Source organism: Conger conger, chromosome 13 (genome assembly GCF_963514075.1).
Source record: "Conger conger chromosome 13, fConCon1.1, whole genome shotgun sequence".
Taxonomy (NCBI): Eukaryota; Metazoa; Chordata; class Actinopteri; order Anguilliformes; family Congridae; genus Conger; species Conger conger.
The window spans coordinates 9,413,172-9,435,653 of NC_083772.1; the positions used below are offsets into that span (position 1 = coordinate 9,413,172).

Below are 22,482 nucleotides of genomic sequence, written 5' to 3' on the forward strand. Positions count from 1 at the left end.
ACCAATTACCCTGGCGGCTAAATTGGCCTTGTACACCAGCACTGGTTCACTTGTAGGTTTCAATGTTTGAGCACAGTCAAACGTTCCATATGAGGACACTGTCATTTGGTTGTCATTTGGTTGTCATTTGGTTGTCAAGAAACGAAGCGCAAACGGTGGACGGCTCAATAAGTAAATCAGGCCGGAAGTTGGCATGGAAACCTGAAGCAGACATTGCCCTCATTGCCCACCTCTGTTCTACAATCCCAGAATGCACCTGCATGGGCCCGGGGGGACTAATTCAGCCTTCTCTGAGCCCAGTGATGGTGCCAGGGCTGGCCATAACCAGGTATTCTACAGGATAGCATCCCCAGGTGGGGAAGAAATCATTTGGCAGGTTGTTCCCTCCTGCATCCAAAAATAGCGCTCGCCTTCCCAAACTGCCTATATTTCTTAATGGAGCAGGTCTGGGTTGGTGATTGGCTCATTCTGTTGCAGAAAATTACTCATAAAAGATCATATGTTTGTTACTCACAGGTTACTCTCATGAGGAGGTCCAAGGTGTTCATCTCTTGGTTTAAATGCATGCATGTCACGTCAGATATACTCCTCCCATGGCACTGAACTGGAATTGGTCCCAACTGCACGGTGGCTACCCGCTGCTCCAAAGTAACTAGAATGGGTCAAATGCAGAGGACAAATTGCCCCACAGTGGTTCAACAACATATCTATCTTAATCGCCCATGATTTGGCATCGCCGTGAGCACAGTGGATAACCAGGCAACACATATGCACCCTGTCTAGGTTGGTGAATGTGAATGTGAGACCCAGGCAGTAGAACAATCGTCTCTGATCATATTTGGGGGTGGTGTGTGCCTCTTGAGTCCTGAGTGATATGTGGCAGTCATCAGGGGGCTATTTGTATGTATCTGCATGGAGCAGCATCTCTGGGGCCGCCGGTGTGCTCGGTGAGTTTGTGGGAAGATTGAGCAGTGATGACACTGTGATGAAATGAGATGGATTCCTGATTGAAATGGCAAAGAGGACCAGTGTGGCCTATTACTCCACTCCACCTTACATTGCCCCCCCCCCCCCCCCCCCACTTCCGAATGCATTTCCAATGCTCCATCTCTCCCCACCCCCCCACCCCACACCACTACCACAGGTGGGGAGGGGCTCACAGTCCTGTGTGTCTGTGTTTGTCTGCATGTATGTGTGTGTGTGTGTGTCTGCGTGTGTCTGTTTGTCTGTGTGTGTGCATGTGTCTGTCTATGTGCGTCTGTCTGTCTGTCTGTGTGTGTGTGTGTGTGTTTAACTGTGTGTGCGCATGTGTCTGTCTGTCTGTGTCTGTCTGTGTGTTTGTGTGTGTGTGTGTGTGTGCGTGTGGTGTGTGTATGTGTGTCTGTGTGTGTGTGTGTATCTGTGTGTATGTTTGTGTGTGTGTGTGTGTGGTGTGTGTATGTGTGTCTGTGTCTGCGTGTGTATCTGTGTGAGCGTGTGTGTGTGTGTGTGCGTGCGTGACTGTGTGTCTGTGTGTCTGTGTCTGTGCGTGTGTGTGAGATCACGCAGTGAGCATCGCTTCATTTCACTGGATAATTGCTCGCTTCCCGAGGGGGATTCAGATCACGCCAGTGATATGAGGAGAGGCTGGACAGTGAGAAGACTGAGTGTGTGTTTGACAAACTCCACTCAGCGAGCATCGCTGCTGTTTGCTGACAGCAGAACCAACTACCATACACACACACACACGGACGCACACACAAACACAAACACACGTACGCATGCTCTCTGTTTTTAACTCACTGCGTTTTTGGGGGTTTGTTTAGCCATGTTTACCTTCTGTTACTCCGTAAAGCGCAACACAAATAAAATGGCAATTGATTTGATTTCTCACACAAACCGTGACACGAGAAAGACAGGCAAGAGTTCTTCCACGCTATAAAACGAAGGGACATGTCAGCAAACAGCGCTTACAGCCCCAGTACCTCCGAGAGCCGGGCCGACCTGCACAGCACTCACACGCCAGGCCTGACTGGCACCTCGTCCTCCACAGGGGCTTCTGGGATACGTACGCTCCGATTAAAGGCAGGCTTTTCTGACCCTGTTGGCCATCGCCTCCAGACGGGAAGTGCAGTACGTCCACTGGGCTCGGGCAGAACAGTCACCTGACTCTGCGACATGAAAGACGGCCAAGTGGGGAGAGAGGGAGGAGGAGAGAGGGAGGAGAGAGGAGGAGACGGATGTGTAACTCTCAGATAACACCGTTACATCGTTTTTCTTTCACTCACAAGCCCGTCCATTTCAGCATTTAATAGAAACTTTCAAAAAGTTGACTTTTTCGATCAAAGCTGGTTTCGTCTTCCTTTAAAGAGCCTCGCTGAATTCACTTGACGGCTTCTCGTGTTTTTTAACAAATTCACAAATTATTTTCAGTTCATTTCAAATGTGATGAGCCAAGATATAGCATCTCTCTATGCTGAAAATAAATCTTCAGCTCAACATATAAAGGCAGCTTTAAAACAGAAAACAGACAGGGCTTAAATGTGACAAACAGAAAATGGCAGAGAAAGTGCAGGCTGGATCTTAATTTGTTTTTGTCTTTTTTAATTACATCGGGTTGTTAGGAGATTCATTTTCAGTGAAGCTGGAGGAGAAGGTTTTGCAGAACATCTGTGTTTTTATGGCAGCCTCATGGTGTACTTTTCCAGGGAATGGCTACAGTCGATTTTGACCTTCCCGCTTTTCATCACGTTCAAGTAAGTAATCCAGATTTTAACTCATTGTTTCAGTTAATGATTTTCAGTTTTGTCTTACAATTAAAAAAAGGATTACATTATTTCTTTATTCGAGAAATATACAGTTAAACTGGTCATAACTCAGGTGCAGGTATACGTGCCATCGACTACATTCATGGAAATAATACAGCCACAATAATATTTATTATATAAGAAAAATCCCGCAGTTGGAATGTAGTTGTTGAAATGTAATCAAATTCACTATAGTGTAGAGCGCTTCCTCCTCCTCATTCTTATCCAGGCGGTGTAGGGTTTTTGTTGTTCTGTTTCCTACCGTAGTCGTTGCATGTTTTACCCACAGGCATGGCCTTTACCCACAAGCAATTTGGCTCATTTCAGCCAATATCCATCTACATGGGCTCGAGGTCACAGCACAGCTGGCCCTTTTCGCTGGGCTGAAGCTGGCCTTATTTGCATGTCCTTACAACCCTCCTCTTAGCCATATATGTTCAGCTCTCTGTTCCTTGAAAGCCCAGACCTCCTTTCAGAACTTTCCTCTGTACTGGATGTGCATATCCACAGGGCATCTGTCGGCAGAATTATTCTATCTACACTATAGTGTGAAACCCGTGACCATTACCATTCAAATACAAATCCCTGCTGCTTCTCCAAGGCCTAAAAAAAACCCAGTGAGGAGATATTATCAGGCTCAGTTTTTCATTAGCATTTTGTTTTTTCTTGTGAGAGAGTGAGCAATGTTTACTTTGAGTGCAGCCTCTGAACACACACTCACTCACTCACTCACTCACTCACTCACTCACACACCATATACCACGCACCACACACCACACACCCCACACATACACACACAACATACACACACTCACTCACACACACACCATATGCCACACACCACACACCACACATACACACACAACATACACACACATACACACACCCCACACAAACACACACTCACTCACTCACTCACTCACACACACACACACACACACACACACACACACCATATACCACACACCACACATACACACCATACACACACATACACACACCCCACACAAACACTCACTCACACACACACACACACGCACACCATATACCACACACCACACATACACACACAACATACACACACACACACACAATTCCATTAATTCTCCAGCTACTGCTAACACCCCGCTATCTTCCTCACTTGAGTCACTGAGAAAGCTTGGCAGAGTGTGGAAGAGGTAGCCAAGGCAACTGCAGCAGGGTCCAACATAATATTCAGGTCTCTCTCTCTGTCTCTCCCTCTGCTCTCTCTCCCTCTCTCACACTGCTTACAGCCTCTTTATGGTGAGCTTTGGGGAGTTTTCCCTCCCTATAATAATGATGACGCGGGGGTGAAGTCCATAAATTGAACCTGAATGGGTGGAGCAATGTCTATAAATTAACCAATCAATAGATTTTGATCTCTACAGTAAATACAAAATACAATGATTGGCCAAACCCAGCTGGTATCTCACAGCTGATACGCCACTTTTGGTTTCATGAAACCTCATCCTTCAAATGCCCGCTGCAAACACTCCTTCCTCCTTCCTTGGCTGAAGCACACACATACACACACACACACACAGATTGTTTGGGTCACCCTCCAGCAGGCACCTTCTATTGGGCTGCACGCTGGTTCAGCACCGCCTTCACCCACCCCCACCCCACACACACACACACACACACACACACAGACACGCACAGACACACACACACACACAGACACACACACACACACACACAGACACACACACACACACGCACACACATACAGACACACACAAACACACACACACACTCACTCATACACAGGGAAGTGAGGAAGGGAGGAAAGGATACTGATCCAGCATAAGAGAGAGGGCTGGAAGGTTCTCCTCCACACTGAGGGACAGCTGCTCCCAGGACCAACACGGCCAGATCTGGCAGAGTGAGTCCGGCCAGCACTGGAAGGGATCAAAGGTCAGCTCATTATTAAAATTCTATCACTTTTCTGATTCCACAGAATGGGAAATGGACTCAACTGCCTAGCAAGACCCCCCCCCCCCTTTTCTTGTACAGTTGGGAAGAATGAAAACAACTTCTTGAATCCCATTGTGATCAAGTAGGATTTTCTCATGTTGTTCTCCTGTTTATGAGTCTTGGCGCAGGCAGATTTTAATCACATTCATCCGAATCCCACAAAGTGGCCACAGTAATTGTGTCTGGAGAGAGAAAAAGAGAGAGAGATAGAGAGAAAGAGAGAGAGACAGTGGGAGAGAGAGAGAGGGAGTTGGAGGGATAGAGGGAGAGAGATGGAGGGAGAGAGGGAGGGAGAGAGAGGGAGATGGAGGGAGAGAGAGATGGAGGGAGAGAGAGAGAGGGAGATGGAAGGAGAGAGGGAGATTGAGGGGGAGAGAGAGAGATGGAGGAAGAGAGAGATGGAGGGAGGGAGGGAGGGAGAGAGAGAGAGAGAGAGCATCCAGTGTGCTTTGGAACACAATGCTCCAAGGACAGAAATAGAATTGCAACTGGGGCTTGCCATTTCTGGAAACATCTAATAAATCCATGAATCCATTAATGATGTTCCAGCGAATCCGCGACTGAATGGCGTTGGTCTCTGGGTGCAGTCTGCTCAGACGCACAAACGCATGAAATCATCCTTTTCAGGCATTACGGGCATTAAAATGTGTGCCAGCAGAAAGCCATTTTTCTTTGAAAGTGGAATGAAACATGGGCCTTCTGATAGCTTTGTCTGTAAAAACTATTCTCCCATCAGGGCATTGTGGGACACCCATCACAGACTAAACCCTTGGCTGGGGCATTACCCAGCAGTGACTGGGAATCCTCAGTGTTGGGAGGGATGCTATTGGACTTGTCTTGCCTGGGGCAAAGTGGATTTTCAGCCAGCCATGGTTCCTCAAGGTTATCAAGCACTGCAAGAGCACGTGATGAGGAAGGCCTTCAGCACGTCTACGTCTAATAAATACCTAATAAAGTGCTCACTGAGTGTATGGGCGTTCTTGAGTGGAACAACCTGCCCCCCGTCGAGGACCACTTGTGTTTTGTGTAATAGTTTCATGTGTCATCCTCTGGTTTCAAGCTAACATGCTAAATTTAACATTTTTAATGCTAAGACTAATATTTACACCCATAATAAATTTAAATCAAATCAAATCAGTCTCCTGTAGTACTATGGGGCCTGTATTAATTACATAATCATAGGCTATCCTGTTTTACTGCTTGTCCTGTGGCGCATATGGCCTTACATAATTTACACAAGCATATTTCTGTGAAAATGTCGTCTTGTTATCAATTTTCTCCCCTCAAAGAACATATTTACTTTTAGGTGGAGTGTAATTATTTCAGGATTATCAGGCATTGTCTGGCACAAGAAGCCCCATGGCATTGCCTCATTGATAACATGCCCACTTTAATTAATTTGAATGGCAATTCATTCATCACCATTTCCAGCAGTGGCTTCCATTAGTTAACATCAACTCATAATCAGGAAGAGACTCAGCTTCTCAAATTTCAATCACCGCCCAAAAACCCAGCAGGCAAGCCAGTTAACTGCAGAACAAATCTCTGATAAACGCCTATAGTTCTTGATAGTGCTTGTTGGCCTGGGGGAGGTAGACTGTGAGCAAAACAGCTAGGCGCTGTCTAATGGCCAAGAGCCCATATTCAGAAGTAAAATTCACTGTGTCTATATCACTGTAGTTCTGACAGTATAAATACCAATGGCTTGCCGAATAGCCAAGAGCACTCATTCACTTAAAAAATAAAACACACTGTATCTAATACCACTGCAGCTTTGACAAGACGAATAAATCACACGCTCTCCACCAGTATACACATATTCAAGTGTTTTTCCAAGATGAAACACGCAGTCTGCGCTACTCTGCTCCAGACGCCATCGATATCGGCAGCACTTTCAAACAAACACTAATATTAACATAACGATATTTTGTTCTTCACACAAGAGCTCCCCTTGGTCCTAGGTACAAAGCCAGAAAGTAATTACTTCTAAAACTCGCAAAGGAGGAAAAAGAGCTGTGAGGATGACAAAGATTAAAAGCAAACATGATGGGTCACTGTATTCCCATCCAATCAGATCAGACCAATTAACAGGTCAGAGGTCACTGTCTTGAGTTCATGTGATAAACCCAGTCCTTTGCAATCAGCATCCTTACCGATAAAATCTCACAAGGGGTATTGTCAGCAGGGTATTCTCCTTCTGTCTGACTGTGCAATAGCACCTCTTCTGGTCAGTCAGTGATCTGGAGTCTTGCTGTGCCACCTGCAAAGAGCGTGTAGAAAATATGTTTTCAGGCTGACACTATGGAGGGGGGACACTCCTTGTGTTAAGGCACAATCCTTTGCCTCAATTAATGCATGTACATGCATCTGCATGTTGTTACACACGTAACCACCCTGAACTAGGACATACTGGTGAGCGGATAAAGAATCACATCGCATAGTGATGGATAGCTGCCCTTTAGTTGTTCTTGGTCACAGTGGGTTGAACAGCTTTAGTGGAAGAGTTGTGACCTTGCAGTGGGACAGTCCACGCAGGTCGCCTGTGACCCCCAGACCACAGGCAGCGTGCTGAGTTATGACTTGCGGGTCATGGATACTGATATGACTGGTTCATGGTGTTGCTCAATGTGAGCCAAGAGCAAATCCAATCAATCAAACATTCAGCGTTGTGATGGTCATATTCCAAAGGGGAGCCTTACCCAGGTCTGACTGAGGGAGTTCACCTCTATTACCTGCTATTATATGAACTTACAGTTCATTTTACCATGATGGAGTTTTATTTGATAATTGTGTCTTGGCATAAAAAAAGAAAAACTTGAAAGTCCTTTCCAAACGTTCGACTGATGTAAATAGAAGTAGGCACTAAAAATCCCAAAATACCTCCTCTCAACGGCTCCCAACAGTGATAACAGACCCATTGTAACACAAGTCTAATTTGGTTTCATGAGAAAATAGCTTTTTCGGCAGATTTATGCTAAGAGGAAAAATTATATTCATCGATATGTTAGTCTAGTCTACCAGAGATAAGAGAGCCGGCAAATGGGGCCACTCTTTTTCTGCAGAATTCACCTGTGTTTAGGGAAACAGCATTTTAAGTAAAAGACGCAGAATTTCCATTTTTTCATGTTGATTTATGGGACTGGTCAGATGACATTTTTGATATTTTCCTCATCAATCTCGTCAATTAAAAAAAAGCACTCATTTGAGCATACTCGATTCGCTTCGGAGTAGTCTAGCAGCAGTTTAATTTGCATTAGCGCCGTTTCGTTTGTTTCAACCATAATACTGCCTACTTTATTGAAATCACTGACTTTCAAATAGAGCGCGTTGCGTCATCCACTTTATGTCAGGTGGAATATGGCACTTTTCTGAGATTTTGAAATTTAGCCAAGTGAAGCCGGAAGTCAGTCGATTCAACATTTTCTCGAAACGACTGGTCCTTGAAGTCTTCCTCATCATATGGACGAGCAACTCCCATCGCTCATACGCTGTTCCGTTCAACAAAGTTAAGAGTCTTCATGATTTAATCGATGGAAGGAGACGGATAGAACAAAACCAAAATCAATTCAGGGCGCACGCACGAGGAACAAACAGGAGAAGCATGAATGTGACTCCTGAGTTACTCCGATCTGACAAAAGACGTGCTGTCTGAGTACATCAATGAAGATATATTGCTGCTGTTGTGCCATTTCAATAATATAAGGTTCATCCAGACACGATTTGATTAAATATTGATTACTCGTTCCGTTGGAACATTGGAGGAGCGTGCTCAAAATAACACGCAAACCCAAGAGCACGTACTTTGAATGGAAACGAGAAACCAACAAACAAACAAACAATATTCCCTATTAATTTCAATGCAAATGAAATATTCTATGACCTTTTTATAGTCCGTCTGCTCGTTTTTTGACAATGTAGCCTACCTTACCCCGGTAGCAATGTTTTGAGCCTTTGATAGTCTGCGAGGCAACAGTGCCACCCTATGGCCAGATCCGTAACATATTAAACACCGTATAAAATTGATGAACGTGAAACCAGGCGTGATGGTATCCGTTATGTGCAATAGCCATTATTCATTATAACGCTGAACGCCTTATTGATATGCGGCTATCTGTGCAGGTAATTACATATTGTCTGGTAATGCTGCCAGAGAGGGTGTCAGTAAAGAAGACAAACACGACAACATCCCGGAATATGATGAAGGGCTGTTGTCATCTTGCTGCGTGCCAAATTTCACAAGCGGGGGCCATTTGTAAAACCCTACCTAAAAATGTTTATCACATTAAAATACGCATGTTTTGATACCACCAGAATACCATTTCCAAACAAACAGATACACAAGAAAAAATAGCAGCTATCAGGTGCTCGGAGGTGTGGCTGCCACATATTACACTCCAGATTTCAATTTCATCTGTAAATTTGAATAAAATAATAGAAAACATATGTTTTGCTTCAATGGCGTTGGTGCCATAATTATGGGGGAAGGGAGATACAGGGTAGATTATAATAGCACAGAATTGTAGGGTAGATGAATTATTCCACTTTTCATCAAAGATGGCGGCTGACTCTGATGACCTCTTTCAAAGCTACCCCAATCAGCTTCCCCGAGCGCTTTCTGCAATATCTCAACCGTCATTTGAAATTCAGTTACATTTGAACTTCTGTGCCGCTATCCTTCCGTCATATAACCCTGATTTTCCTGCGTGCGTCTTCTGCCTGGAGTGTGTCTATGCAAAAATACACATTTCTAAAAGCTTATTTTATATAAACGCCACGCTCCATTCCATTCCATTCATTAAACCCAAGCAGTAGTTTCAACATTTGTAAAATGCAGAACCTAGCCTGACGGCATATACCGTATGCACACTCTATTCCCGATCAAGGCTACACGTCCAGATCACACGTCAGTAAGTGACCCGACGGGGCTTGTATTCGCTGTTTTCATTCGCAGTCACGGCGAAACTTACTTTCTGATCTCTAAAAGAAATCTTCAGACTGTTCAGAGAGTACAAAGAGTTGGAGGTCAGACACGACGGAGGGCGTGAAAGACAATAGCGGTCCGACGTTTCCTCTCGCCCTCTCAGCGATGCTCTGGCTCAGTTCCGCGGCTTTAAGAATCGCAGGCGTCTCACCCCGTCGTTCCCGTACGCAGCAGAGCGATTACAGAAGGGGGGGGGGAAAAAAACAAAAAAACTGCATTTCTGCGCTGTCACATAAAGCTTGTTCTGTTATAAACAGCACACGGCCCTTTCTCTACAAGGCCTTGGCCTCTGCGGGTGCCCCCCCCGGAGTCCGTGGGCCCAGAAGTAATAGTGGCAGTCGGACATTTGTTGTGAAAGCAATTTGCCTGCTGAACAACAGCGAGGGCTGGCCCCGGGGAGCCGCTCCCCCCGCCTGCAGCCCGGAGAGCCTGTCGGCGCCCTGACGGCTGTATCCCCGCAGACACGGGGGCTGAGCGATGGGGCACGGCAGGGCCGCTCCTAGGCATAGGGACACAGGCGCTTGCCCAGGGCTCCATTCGTCTTGGGTTAGTAAACCCAAACCCACCCCCCCACCCCCCGCTCCCGGCTCACGATTGCTCCCCCCCCCCCGCACCCCCCCACCTCCCCCAAGTTTGCAATCTCATCCCGCGCCACCCCTCACCCCAATCTGCAATCACTATCTCTCGCAATTGCTACCTTCAACTCCCCCTTTTTTTTCCCATTCTCTATCCCATCTAATGTTTTGCGGAAAGGCTTGGGCAGCCCTGGCGTAAGGATTCGTCTTGAGTTAGTTTGAGTCTGTCGGTTTCTCCGGCACTTCATTTTCATATCCTATATTATTCATTTTATTTCCCAAGATTGACAACCCGGTGACAGCTGACACTTCCCACTTCGATTGGCCCACGTACCGCCGCGCAATGCCGGCGATGAACCCAGCCGAGTGTGAGTGCCAGCTCCACCTCCACGAGACCCACTCTCAGGTGTGCTGGGCCACGTATCGCCCAGAACGGGGCGACGTGGCTCAGGCAGTAAGAGCAGTCGTCTCATTGGCTCAGGCAGTAAGAGCAGTCGTCTCATTGGCTCAGGCAGTAAGAGCAGTCGTCTCATTGGCTCAGGCAGTAAGAGCAGTCGTCTCATTGGCTCAGGCAGTAAGAGCAGTCGTCTGGCAGTGGGAGGGTTGCCGGTTCGATCCCCCGCCCGGGCTGTGTCGAAGTGTCCCTGAGCAAGACACCTAACCCCCAAATGCTCCTGATGAGCTGGTCGGTGCCTTGCGTGGCAGCCAATCGCTGTCGGTGTGTGAGTGTGTGTATGAATGGGTGAATGGAGAAGCATCAATTGTACAGCACTTTGGATAAAGGTGCTATATAAATGCCAACCAATCCAAATGTCTGATCAACCCTAAATGTGGCGGGTTACAGTTTTGGCCCAAAATTTAAGTGCCGCACAAACTTTACACGTGATTGGTTGCATTTGGGCCTGCAATATACGTTTGCCATTGCCATGACTGACCTTTACAGGCCTAAACTGAATCATATTTGGCAGGGAATTGTCTGCTATCTGGGTTAATGTTTTTGCCTCTAGGGAAGTGTAGGATTCTATAAAATATATTGAATAGAACGAAGGAATATATAAAATATAGCGATGGGTCAGTTTAATGATTGTTTATTATGTTCATAAAAAGGGCACCACATTACCCTGGAGGCCTTGAGGCTCTTGGTCCAGTCAGGCCCTGATAGAGACGGATGCGCCCGTCATTGTGACTCAATCCCCATCCTGGCCGAGATCAGTGCACAGCTATTTAACAGAACATAAACGCACAGATTGGCATTGACAGCCGACGTGGCGTTTGTTCACTTTTCCCAAGGCCACAGAGAGGGCAGTGTCTCTGGCCCCTTCAGCCCGTCAGATCGCTGACTCAACGAGGCAGTCCCTGTAAAACCGCTTGACTGAATCGAAGTCTGGGAATTGACCATTAACTGAACACTAACTGTCTCGGCCTGCGTTCACCCCAGGGTTCAATAATGGGCGCCGTCAGATGGGCCATTCAGCTTAACCAGGGGTGGGGAAGGAGGGCCGTATCAGATTTCATTTATCCAATCATTCAGGTGATCCAGCATTGTGGCTACATTTTTTCAGAAGGTCACCGCTGACAGATAAAGACTTGTGTATCTACATTTTTTTTTTACAGCGATGACAACAAAATTTGAGGCATCTACTGAAACGGCAGTAGAACATCAGTCCGAAAGCTCAAATAGTCTCTATTCCAATCTTCCCATCTGTTCCCCTTTCATACCAACCAAGTCTTAATCCACCTGGGTTTTATTCTAAAAAGAATGCTGTTACGTTTGAGCAAGTTTTATGCTCAGAAGATATTATTGGCTTGCTTGCACATAAAATAATCCCTCAATGATTAATCTTTAAGATTAAGCAGTTACCTTTGGGTCTAGCTAGGTAAATTTGCTACTGATATACTCAATCTTCCTTCATTATTATACCACTGTCATCAGTGTATGGTTTGTCCAGATAAATCATTTCTTCATATTGGCCACAACTTAATATGTGGTATATGTTGAATATGCTGGTTGCGTAGGATTGTCATAAACACTAGCGCTTAACCAAACACGACTTCTGGTAAAATGTTCTAGATTTCACCAGCAGATGACACTGTTCACTATAAAAATACTGACTGCATGTACTTTGTTAGAATATGCAGTGCTTTGGCTTAAAGGAAATACCTCATAGTAAGATCATAGTGGTTAGCAAATTAACATGAAAAAGGACCAGGGCAGGTTGGCATAATAGACTGTTTATAGTCTACGGAACAAACAAAACCTAACCAGACATTTTAGGAATGAAGAAATCCTGCCTGGACAGATACTTTTGGTCCAAAAAGAAGAAATATCCAGGAAAAATACATCTCTTCAGCCTAACTAAGGATGCCAGGTTTAATGATTAATTGATTGACTGATTAATCATATGACTGGTTGACAGGTAAATTCACACCTGAATCTGAAGTACAGAAAATATGAATGCCCGTCTGCAGAAACTAACATGCTTTTGCGATTTAAAAGCAAGAAAAATGTCACAGAGCCTCCACGTTGAGTAAATCAAAGACGCAAAAACACATGTTCTGAATTACCTGCGCTAATAACGGGATCGAATGGAACAATAAAACCCCCAGTAAATCAGCGAATGCAGAGGGATTCCCACAACCCGCACTCAGGAAGTGCCGATCTCACATGCTGCCGTTCCTGGTGCCCGCTCCGATATTAACGTCCGCCTGATGAATTTATGAGACCCGCTCGGATCCGGCTGCCATTTTTCTTTCGGCAGCGGTCAGGAAGCATCGCTGTCCTCACGCTGAGATGTGAGTGGCTGTGAGGAGCGGGTTTGGGCCAGTCGCTCTCAGACGGCACGCAGCTGGGCAGGATCCGGGGCCGTACATCATGTGGACAGGTGCGTTCAGCAGGTAGGGGGGCAGGAGGGCGGTGGCGGGGGTGAGGGACCCCCCCCCCCCCGGTTCTCACCGATGCCTGGGACCCGGTCTTCCCTTTCACGGGCCTGGGATCTTGAGAACATCAGCAGGGTCTCTGAGACAGGAAGTGACCTCGCGGCGCGCTCTCATGCACAGCGCTCAGCCCGGGGGCCACAGCTGGTTCCAATCCCCGACCGCGGCCGCCCCACCGCCGCTGGGACCCGAACCCCCCCCCAGCTCCCCCCCCCACCCCCACGCCCACACAGCGTTCCTCTCATCTCCATAAACAGTGCGTTCCCACAGCGAGCGGGGGCTCCAGACCAGAGGAACAATCGCAGGGCTGAAGTGGGCCGCGTCTCTCCCACCCCCCTCCCATGAGCGCCCTGCGCTGGACAGAAATAGCCCCATGGCGTGACCCGGACTCTGCCCCAGAAGAGGGAGATCTGAGCCCAGGGCGGGAGCGCCAGAGTCCCCTACACGGCCGCCCACCCTCGGTGCCAGATCGCAAAAACGTGCCACCAGAATGTTCTGTTCTTTTATGTCCAAAGGGCCGAAAGGCCAGTTTATAGTCTTGACTGAAATCGCAGAGAGTTCACGAACATTCTATAGTCGCCCCGACGACGTAGACAGCGGTCCTTAGCAACAAAAAGTATAAATGCACTCGAGTCGGCGAGAGGATAAACCAAATGTCGCTGTGACCTGCACCATCCATCCATCGTACGCCATTGGTCACAGCAATGATCCGTGGCTAGCCGTAAGAGTGTGGGCACCATGACATACTGTCACTCTGCTCCTCTGAGAGCAGATACACTGTCATCTGGAGTATGCGTGGCAGTATAGTATAATCGCTAAGCTATAGTGGTAAGTCTCAGGTTAAAGCCTCATTAGGATTGCACTGCAATTATACCCGAGCACAGCATGTGCCAGGATGCAATCTCTTCATTTCTTTCAGCAGGTATCCAGCTGTATGAACGGATACTATGTGAAAATGGAAGCTGTGTAAATCAATCTGCATTTAAATGCAAACGATTTTTCATGATCAAACAGGAAAGACCCACTTTCAAACCAGTGGCAAGGATCTAACACACTCGTCAATAACTTCTGTGATGTTTGACAATGATAACAGCAGAGAAAATTCAGAAACAAAGCCAAATTCCAGAGATCCTTCTGGTCTGAACATCTGGAATCACTGATAAAGCGGGGAAATCCCCTCGCTGCATGTTTAGGCTGTTTTCTGTGCTATGAAGACAACATAGAATGGGAGCATGTGAGTCTGGCATACCTCCGTGACTCATGGATTTCATGGCTGAAGTAGTTTCTTTTTTTAAACAGCTTTTATCTTATTAATGCTTCTCCCAAACTGGAACATCCGCATTGTGTCTGGTTCTGTCTGATCTCTGCAGCGATCTCTGCCAATTAAGCAGATCGCTGTCCCAATTTTCCTCACGTTTTTTTGCGACCGTGTCTCTGTAAATAGCACTAAACAAATGAAACCGAACTGCAGTCCACCAGTCAAGCTGCACTGTGATTATTTCAGACGTCAAGTGTAACCGGTCTGCAGATGCCCGACATAAGGGTGGCTTGTAGCGTAGTGGTTAAGGTACATGACTGGGGGCCACAACGTCAGTGGTTTGAATCCCGGTCGAGCAACAATAAAAAATAAAAAAAAGCTCCGCACAGCCGTTGGGCCCTTGAGCAAGGCCCTTAACCCCACATTGCTCCCTGGGCGCTGCACTGTGGCTGCCCACTGCTCCTGGGTAACTAGGATGGGTCAAATGTAGAGGACAAATTAACCCACAGGGTTCAATAAAGTATATCTTATCTTATCTTATCTTATATATCAGGATTCACTCGAGTGCAATGAGATGAGATCTGGGTTAAATATGTAATTGTTTTAGATTAAAGTACTTTTCTGTGCTTGATTGATTGATCCTCCCTGGAGCAAGAAAGAGGACCAGACAAATTAACCCACAGGGTTCAATAAAGTATATCTTATCTTATCTTATCTTATCTTATCTTATCTTATATATCAGGATTCACTTGAGTGCAATGAGATGAGATCTGGGTTAAATATGTAATTGTTTTAGATTAAAGTACTTTTCTGTGCTTGATTGATTGATCCTCCCTGGAGCAAGAAAGAGGACCAGAGGTTGGAGTTTGCACCTTCTGAGAGTATTTCATGGGTTCCAATACACCAGAGAAACTCAGTGAAGTGTAGAAAAGTACTTGAGTCTACTTCTTGAGTAGAAAACATATTTGACCCAGGTCTGCTGGGTATATTTTTATGGGCTGGTTGTTTGCCAGTGTCAGACTGACACTGGCATGGTCTGGATTTGATAACAAACAAGGGAGTGCATCTCCATAGTGAACCAGTGATTCAGGATGGGGATGAGCTAGCCAACAGCCCTACTGTGATTCCATTGGCCTTTCATATTGTGGTTGCTGGTTAGTGGCTTGGGGTTGTTTTTCTGGGTCAAAGGTCAGGTTGAGTCTGCATTCCCAATATGCTCCCGTATAACGTGAATTTGTTAACACCACAACGTAAGAAATTCTGTTTCGAGCTGAATGGCACTTCGTCAGACTTGATAAACATATGTCATACATAGGAACATACACACAGTGTACTTCATCTCGACACTTTTCATTTGAGTTTTTGGACGTCCGTGTACTTCCCGGTTCAAAGGTCAAGTTTGCCACTCTGCCCCCGAGTCCACGTCACCTTGGCAAGAGAAAGAATTCAAACTGTCTCGGATTTTTGTTTTTTTTATAAATGTATTTTTAATGTGCTTCATTAAAAAATGTCTCCGACACACTGCACTGCTCTCCCCAGCGTCGTCCAGTACTATTAACCAAAGCAGGTATGAAGGGTCAAACCTGAGTCAAAGTATTTTCACCCTCAAAACACAGGGCGCGAGTCAAATTAAATTACACACACTCAGACGCAAACACAGACAGAGGAACGTATTGTAGTAAAACCAGCTTACAATAACACATTGTTTTTGCACGACTTGGAATACGGTAACAGTACGATAACAAAATCAATATCGTCGGTAAAGACGCAGATGAATCCGCCAATTAAGCTTTTTCATATATACAGTATATACAGTTTGTATGTATATATGTATACACATATGTACACACAAATATGTACAGGCACACACATACATACACTTTATATATATATTTATATATAGCTTTATATTCAACACGAGGAGAATACATGCTTCGTAGAAGCGTTAAGAGTGTAAATGTCTTAGACATTGTAGAATACGATAGTCACAAGAACGGCTACAATAACATTAATGAAGATAACCGGAAAAAAATATTACAATAATATAATAATAATAATAATAATAATAATAATAATAATAACAATAATAATAATAATATCTGTTATTAACAAAGACCACTATAGCTAATGGAAAGTGAAGGGCGGGGGGATTTTGGGTTCCCCAGCAGGGGGTTTGTCCAGCACCAGTGAGAAGGGAGGGGGGAGGTCACTGCGTCCCTGTGTCAAAGAGGCACAACATGTCCACCTCTCTGTACGCTGTCACTCAGGGCTGGAAGCCCAGGGGGAAGGGGGTGGGGGGGTAACTTGGTGTCGGGGGGGGGGGGGGGGGGGGGGGCTGGGCTCAGATTTTGGTCTCCGGACCCTCGGAGGTCAGTGGCTGGAAGGAGTTGCGGATTCTTGCTGCTTCAGCTGCGCAAAGGTGACCGAAGGCCTTATTGTACCACTCTGGAGTCCTCCCTCTGGAACACACACACACATACACAGACAAATTAACCCTGTGCACATACACTCACACACACACATACACACACATACACACACACGTTATCCCTGTGCACATACACACATGCACACACACCCCACACATGTTAACCCCATGAACATAATTATACACACAAATCCCACAAACATACATACATACACTTAATGAACACACAGATGCACACACACACACATACACACACAAACACAGATGCACACACACACACACAGATGCACACACACACACATACACACACAAACACAGATGCACACACACACACACAGATGCACACACACACACGCACACACGCACACACATGCACACACACATGCACACAGATGCACACACACACACACACACACACACACACACACAGATGCACACACACACACACACACACACACACTCACACAGACACACACACACACACACAGATGCACACACACACACACACACGCACACAGATGCACACACACACACACAGACACACATAAACACACACACACACAGACACACACACACACACACACATACACACACACAGACACACACACAGACGCACACACACACACACACACACAAAGTCAGGTCCACTCACTTCAGGTCCACCCTGCAGATGTGTGTGAGGCGGGACTTCCCCGACCCGCAGGGCTCCAGCAGGTACTGCGACTCCAGCACCACGGCCCTGACCCCGCCCAGCGGCGGGGCATCCTCCTGGTCCACGGACACGGACACCAGCGCACACGTGCCCCGGGGCAGGTCCGTCCGCCACGACCTGCGCAGCCACAGAGAGGGGGAGGCTGCTCAACGTTCACACACACTGCTCACACCGTGCCCGGCCCGTCCACGGCTTCCACAGCCTTCACCGATCATCCCCCGGTTCAACTGGCTCAATACTCCACATATGCGCTGTGAGGATTCAGCCACAAAATGGCTGCCGTGCATCACCAAAGTGGGGGTGACATTGGCTCAGGAGGTAAGACCAGTTGTCTGGCAGTCGAAAGGTTGCGAGTTCGATCCCGCCCTGGGTGTGTCGAGGTGTCCCTGAGCACCTAACCCCTAAATGCTCCTGACGAGCTGGTCGGCGCCTTGCACGGCAGCCAATCGCCGTTGGCGTGTGAGTGTGTGTATGAATGGGTGAATGAGAGGCATCAATTGGACAGCGCTTTGGAAAAGGCGCTACATAAATGCAGACCATTTACCATTTAGCAAAGTGTGTGCTATACATTTACAAGGCCTTCTATTTACAAGCGCTCCTATTTTAGCAACGCTTGCGCCAAACGTTTGTGTACGCTACCCGGAAAACCTTTAGGAATACATGTACTAATTGGAATGCATTAGTGTTCCCCTAAATTTAGGAGCACATGTGCTTCTCGGGTAAAAATGCTAGGGTAGAGCTCTGAAACAATTGCTATCCAGCGTGTACAGAATGCACTGAACACCACAGCTCCAGTTGCGACTGCGCTAGACTCATGATTTAAAGTCTACTGGATGCTAAGCACACCCATAGCTCTTGCCAGAAGGCTGAGACTCATTGAGAAGATAAACTTTCATTGGGGATGGAGCACATCACAGCTCTTACAAAGTGTTTAGGAAGTGTATTTGCAACAATAAGCCTAAATAAGCCGTTTGTTTGGTGCCTGCACTGCATTTGCATTCTGATCTTCTCTGCTGTTCATGTTTGCTGATATCTAGGTTTTCCCTCATCCTGCCCTCTGTAGGATTACCGTGGCAACCTAGGGTGGTACTCTCTCCTAAACTGCATTGTCTTCATTGATCCTCTATTGTTATGATTTTATAAAGTATAAAGTACACTTTGGAACTGAACATGTACTATAGAAATAAAAGAATGATGATAATGTAGATTATTATTATTATCCATCCATCAACCCGCTTATCCTGAACAGGGTCGCAGGGGGGCTGGAGCCTATCCCAGCATACATTGGGCGAAAGGCAGGAATACACCCTGCACACACTCATACCTACGGGCAATTCAGACTCTCCAATCAGCCTAACCAGCATGTCTTTGGACTGTGGGAGGAAACCGGAGTACCCGGAGGAAACCCACGCAGACACGGGGAGAACATGCAAACTCCGCAAAGAGAGGCCCCGGCCGACGGGGATTCAAACCCAGGATCTCCTTGCTGTGAGGCGTCAGTGCAACTCTCTGCACCATCCGTGCATCCGTTATTATTATAGCGGCACAGATGGTCTTAATTGCCCATCCAGGGTGTATTCCTGCCTTTCGCCCAATGTATGCTGGGATAGGCTCCAGCCCCCCTGCGACCCTGTTCATGATAAGCGGGTTAGGATAATGAATGAATAAATGAATATTATTATTATGATTATTATTGACGACTCACCTGAGCACCAGGAAGTCGCGGCTGGGGTGGGGCGGCATGCGGTTCAGCACGTACTGGTACACCTCGGTCTGCTTGTCCAGCGTCTCCAGAACCTTCCACTGCAGCAGGTCCACGTCCCACAGGTGGCGCTCCCTCAGCACGCGGTTCAGCACCACCGAGGGGGGGGCCTCCACCTCCACCAGCACCCGCCAGCGCCGCAGGGGGTTACCGTCGCCCACCTGGGGGGACGCGGGGAGAGGGGGGCACGGTCTGAGTGCTACTGCACCGTACAGGACAGCGGTGAGGAGATGAGGTGACCAATGACTGCGTAGGAAGTCTCTCTGCTACTAGCTCACCGGTCTTTATCACACCATTTTGCAATGTGTTTTTTTTTTTTCTATTTTGAAAATGTTTTGTCCCAATTTCAAGTGTCAAGTATTTTTTGCAGGTCTAAACCATAGCCGCTGCACTCTTCATTCGGAAAGCATAAAGCACACCTTTTCACTTTTTGCGTGTGCGTGTCCGTGTGAGTGTGAGTGTGTGCATCTGTGTGTGTGTGCGTGTGTGTATATGTGTGTGTATCTCTGTGTGCACATGTGTGTGTGCATCTGTGTGTGTGTGTGTGTGTGTGTGTGTGCATGTGTGTGTATCTCTGTGTGCGCATGTGTGTGTGCATCTGTGTGTGTGTGTATGTGCATCTGTGTGTGTGTGTATGTGTGTGTGTATCTCTGTGTGCGCATATGTATGTGCAGCTGTGTGTGTGTGTGTGTATCTGTGTGTGTGTGTGTATGTGCAGCTGTGTGTGTGTGTGTGTATGTGTGTATGTGTGTGTGTATCTGTGTGTGTGTGTATGTGCAGCTGTGTGTGTGTGTGTGTGTGTGTGTGTGTGTATGTGCAGCTGTGTGTGTGTGTGTGTGTGTATGTGCAGCTGTGTGTGTGTGTGTGTGTGTGTGTGTGCGTGTGTGTTTGTGTGTCTGTGTGTGTGTGTGTATCTGTGTGTGTGTGTGTATGTGCAGCTGTGTGTGTGTGTGTGTGTCCACCCCACCTTCTTGTAGGACAGCTCCGTGTTGTCGGTGCTGGAGCAGGACGCCCAGCCCTTGGACTTGTCTCGGGCCTCCTTCAGCAGCCTCTGCACCAGGCCGTCTGTGTGTGTGTGGTAGGCCCCCGGCCCGTCTGCGTGGGTGTGGTAGGCCCCCGGCCCGTCTGCGTGGGTGTGGTAGGCCCCGTCGTCCTCCTCCAGCTGTTTACACAGCTCCTCCAGCGTGGGGGGGTGGAGGTCTGCGTCCACGTACGAGTTCCGCGACTGCGTCACCATCTCGTGGGGGATCTGGGAGAGGTCATACTCACGTTATACAAAACCGTCTCTCCTTCTCCATACCTTTCCCTGCTATTCTCTCATCTTCTGCTCTCTTTCTCACTCTCTTTCTCTCTCTCCTTGGATATTATAGCTTAATAAGTAGTGAACATTTGTGCGTTTTTTTCGAAATGCTATTTTATGGTCGGTGTTTAAGTGGACAGTCAGATGTTTGTCTCTGGTCTCCCACGCATCGAGCAGGTCACACATACGCCACTGTAGCAAGCTGAGTCCTTTAACCCTGCGCATCTCATATGACCATGTGTCTGTCTGTCTGTCTGTTCGTGAGCGAGAGAGAGAGACAGAGAGAGAGACGGTTGGACTGGGAGCTGACAGGAGATGAAACGCAGACTGCAGCTGGTGGGCACGGGGGGGGAGGTGCAGGAGATGCAGTCTCTCAGCACACTTGAACAGAGCCGGGAGATGCAGGCGGTACCAGAACAGAGCTTTTACACAATTACTGCCGAGATGAGATATCATGGTGCTGTCGAGGCTCGTAGCCCCGGGCTGCTGGGGATCACTTTACAAAAGGCCATTGTGCAACTGAGTTTGGGATCCCCACTCAGGAAGAAATTATGCCCATTTTCTTTCTAACAATTCTCTCTCGGAAGTTTTATTCTTGTAATTGATGATGTTATCATGTAAGTGTGTATGTGTAACAGACTTTCAATTTCTGCAAATTTAATTTCAGTTTCTTTGTGCCTTAAAAGTAGTTGTTCTTTCTTTCTTAATCTCCTGTTCTAACTGTTTCTCCCCCTTATTCTTCTTCTGTTGTATCACTTATTCTCTCACTGAAATGTATTCTGTCCTCTTAAACCCTGCCTCTTCCCCTGCCCCTTTCTTTATCTACACCTCCTTCCTCTGCCCCCCCTCACTGCTGTCTCTCTCTCTGCCTCTCTGAGTCCTGCCGTGTCTATCTCTCTCTTGTTTTCTCTCGCTCTCAATTTTCAGTTCAATTCAATAATGCTTTATTGGCATGAGTGTACATAAACAATATTGGCAAAACAATTCACTTTTCACAAGTGAAACTATTGACAATAGCACATACAAGATATAATTAATACAGAATAAAATGTAAGTTTAAAAAAATGTATTTTACAAAATAACAAAGAACCTACCCACAACCTACAAGTTGAATGAATGAACCACTAAGAACAGCAATAACAACAAAAACTAACAGCAAACAACAGAGAAGGTGCCTCTCTCTCTCTCTCTCTCTCTCTCTCCCTCTCTCCCTCTCCCCTCTCCCTCTCCCCCCTCCCTCTCTCCCTCTCCTCACCTCAAAGAGCCGGTTACACTCGTTGATCATGTGGGCCAGCCCCTGGGTGGCTGCGAGGTTCTCGTTCAGGTCTTTTTGATCAGGCCGCCCGGTGGAATACTTCTTCTGCATGGCTCTGTGGGGGAAAGACAAGGGGGTAATGAGCCTGTCCGAAATACACCCCCCCCCCCCTCCAAAAGAGGCTCCTCCAGACCCCATAAACCTGCCTCCCGTCTGTCCTCAGGACAGCGCCACCCTTTGATTCTAACCCCCCCACCCCTCCCCAAAAACCAGGGGCGGGAGGCGAGCCCTTTAATGACGGAGGAGTTTGTTTGTACACAGCAGGGCCCCGTTAAAGCGTGCGTCTGTAAAGAGCGTCGTAAAAGCAGGGAACCTGTGAAGCCCCTCAGAGCCAAAGTGCTGGTGTTTTTATATCAGCGCACGGCACGCACGCTTTCGCCCTCGAGCGAAGAGCCAGTTGGAAGCTGACTTCCGACAAACCGCCTTTCTGCGG

The 22,482-nt window shown here is 47.1% G+C and overlaps 1 protein-coding gene across 5 annotated transcripts in view; it reads right to left on the bottom strand.

The window, feature by feature from the left end:
- Positions 1 to 16,855: 16,855 nt before the first annotated feature.
- The window catches only part of LOC133107713 (stAR-related lipid transfer protein 13-like), a 107,940-nt gene continuing 102,313 nt past the window's right edge, over positions 16,856 to 22,482 (bottom strand). For all 5 annotated transcript variants that reach the window (XM_061216828.1, XM_061216830.1, XM_061216829.1 and 2 more), the window contains 5 exons: positions 21,990 to 22,104; positions 20,402 to 20,683; positions 19,378 to 19,595; positions 17,613 to 17,789; positions 16,856 to 16,991 (listed from right to left, as the gene is read on the bottom strand). In XM_061216828.1, the coding sequence (XP_061072812.1) occupies positions 16,874 to 16,991; positions 17,613 to 17,789; positions 19,378 to 19,595; positions 20,402 to 20,683; positions 21,990 to 22,104 (910 nt within the window). In that variant the 3' untranslated portion in view covers positions 16,856 to 16,873. The remainder of the gene's footprint in view (positions 16,992 to 17,612; positions 17,790 to 19,377; positions 19,596 to 20,401; positions 20,684 to 21,989; positions 22,105 to 22,482) is intronic.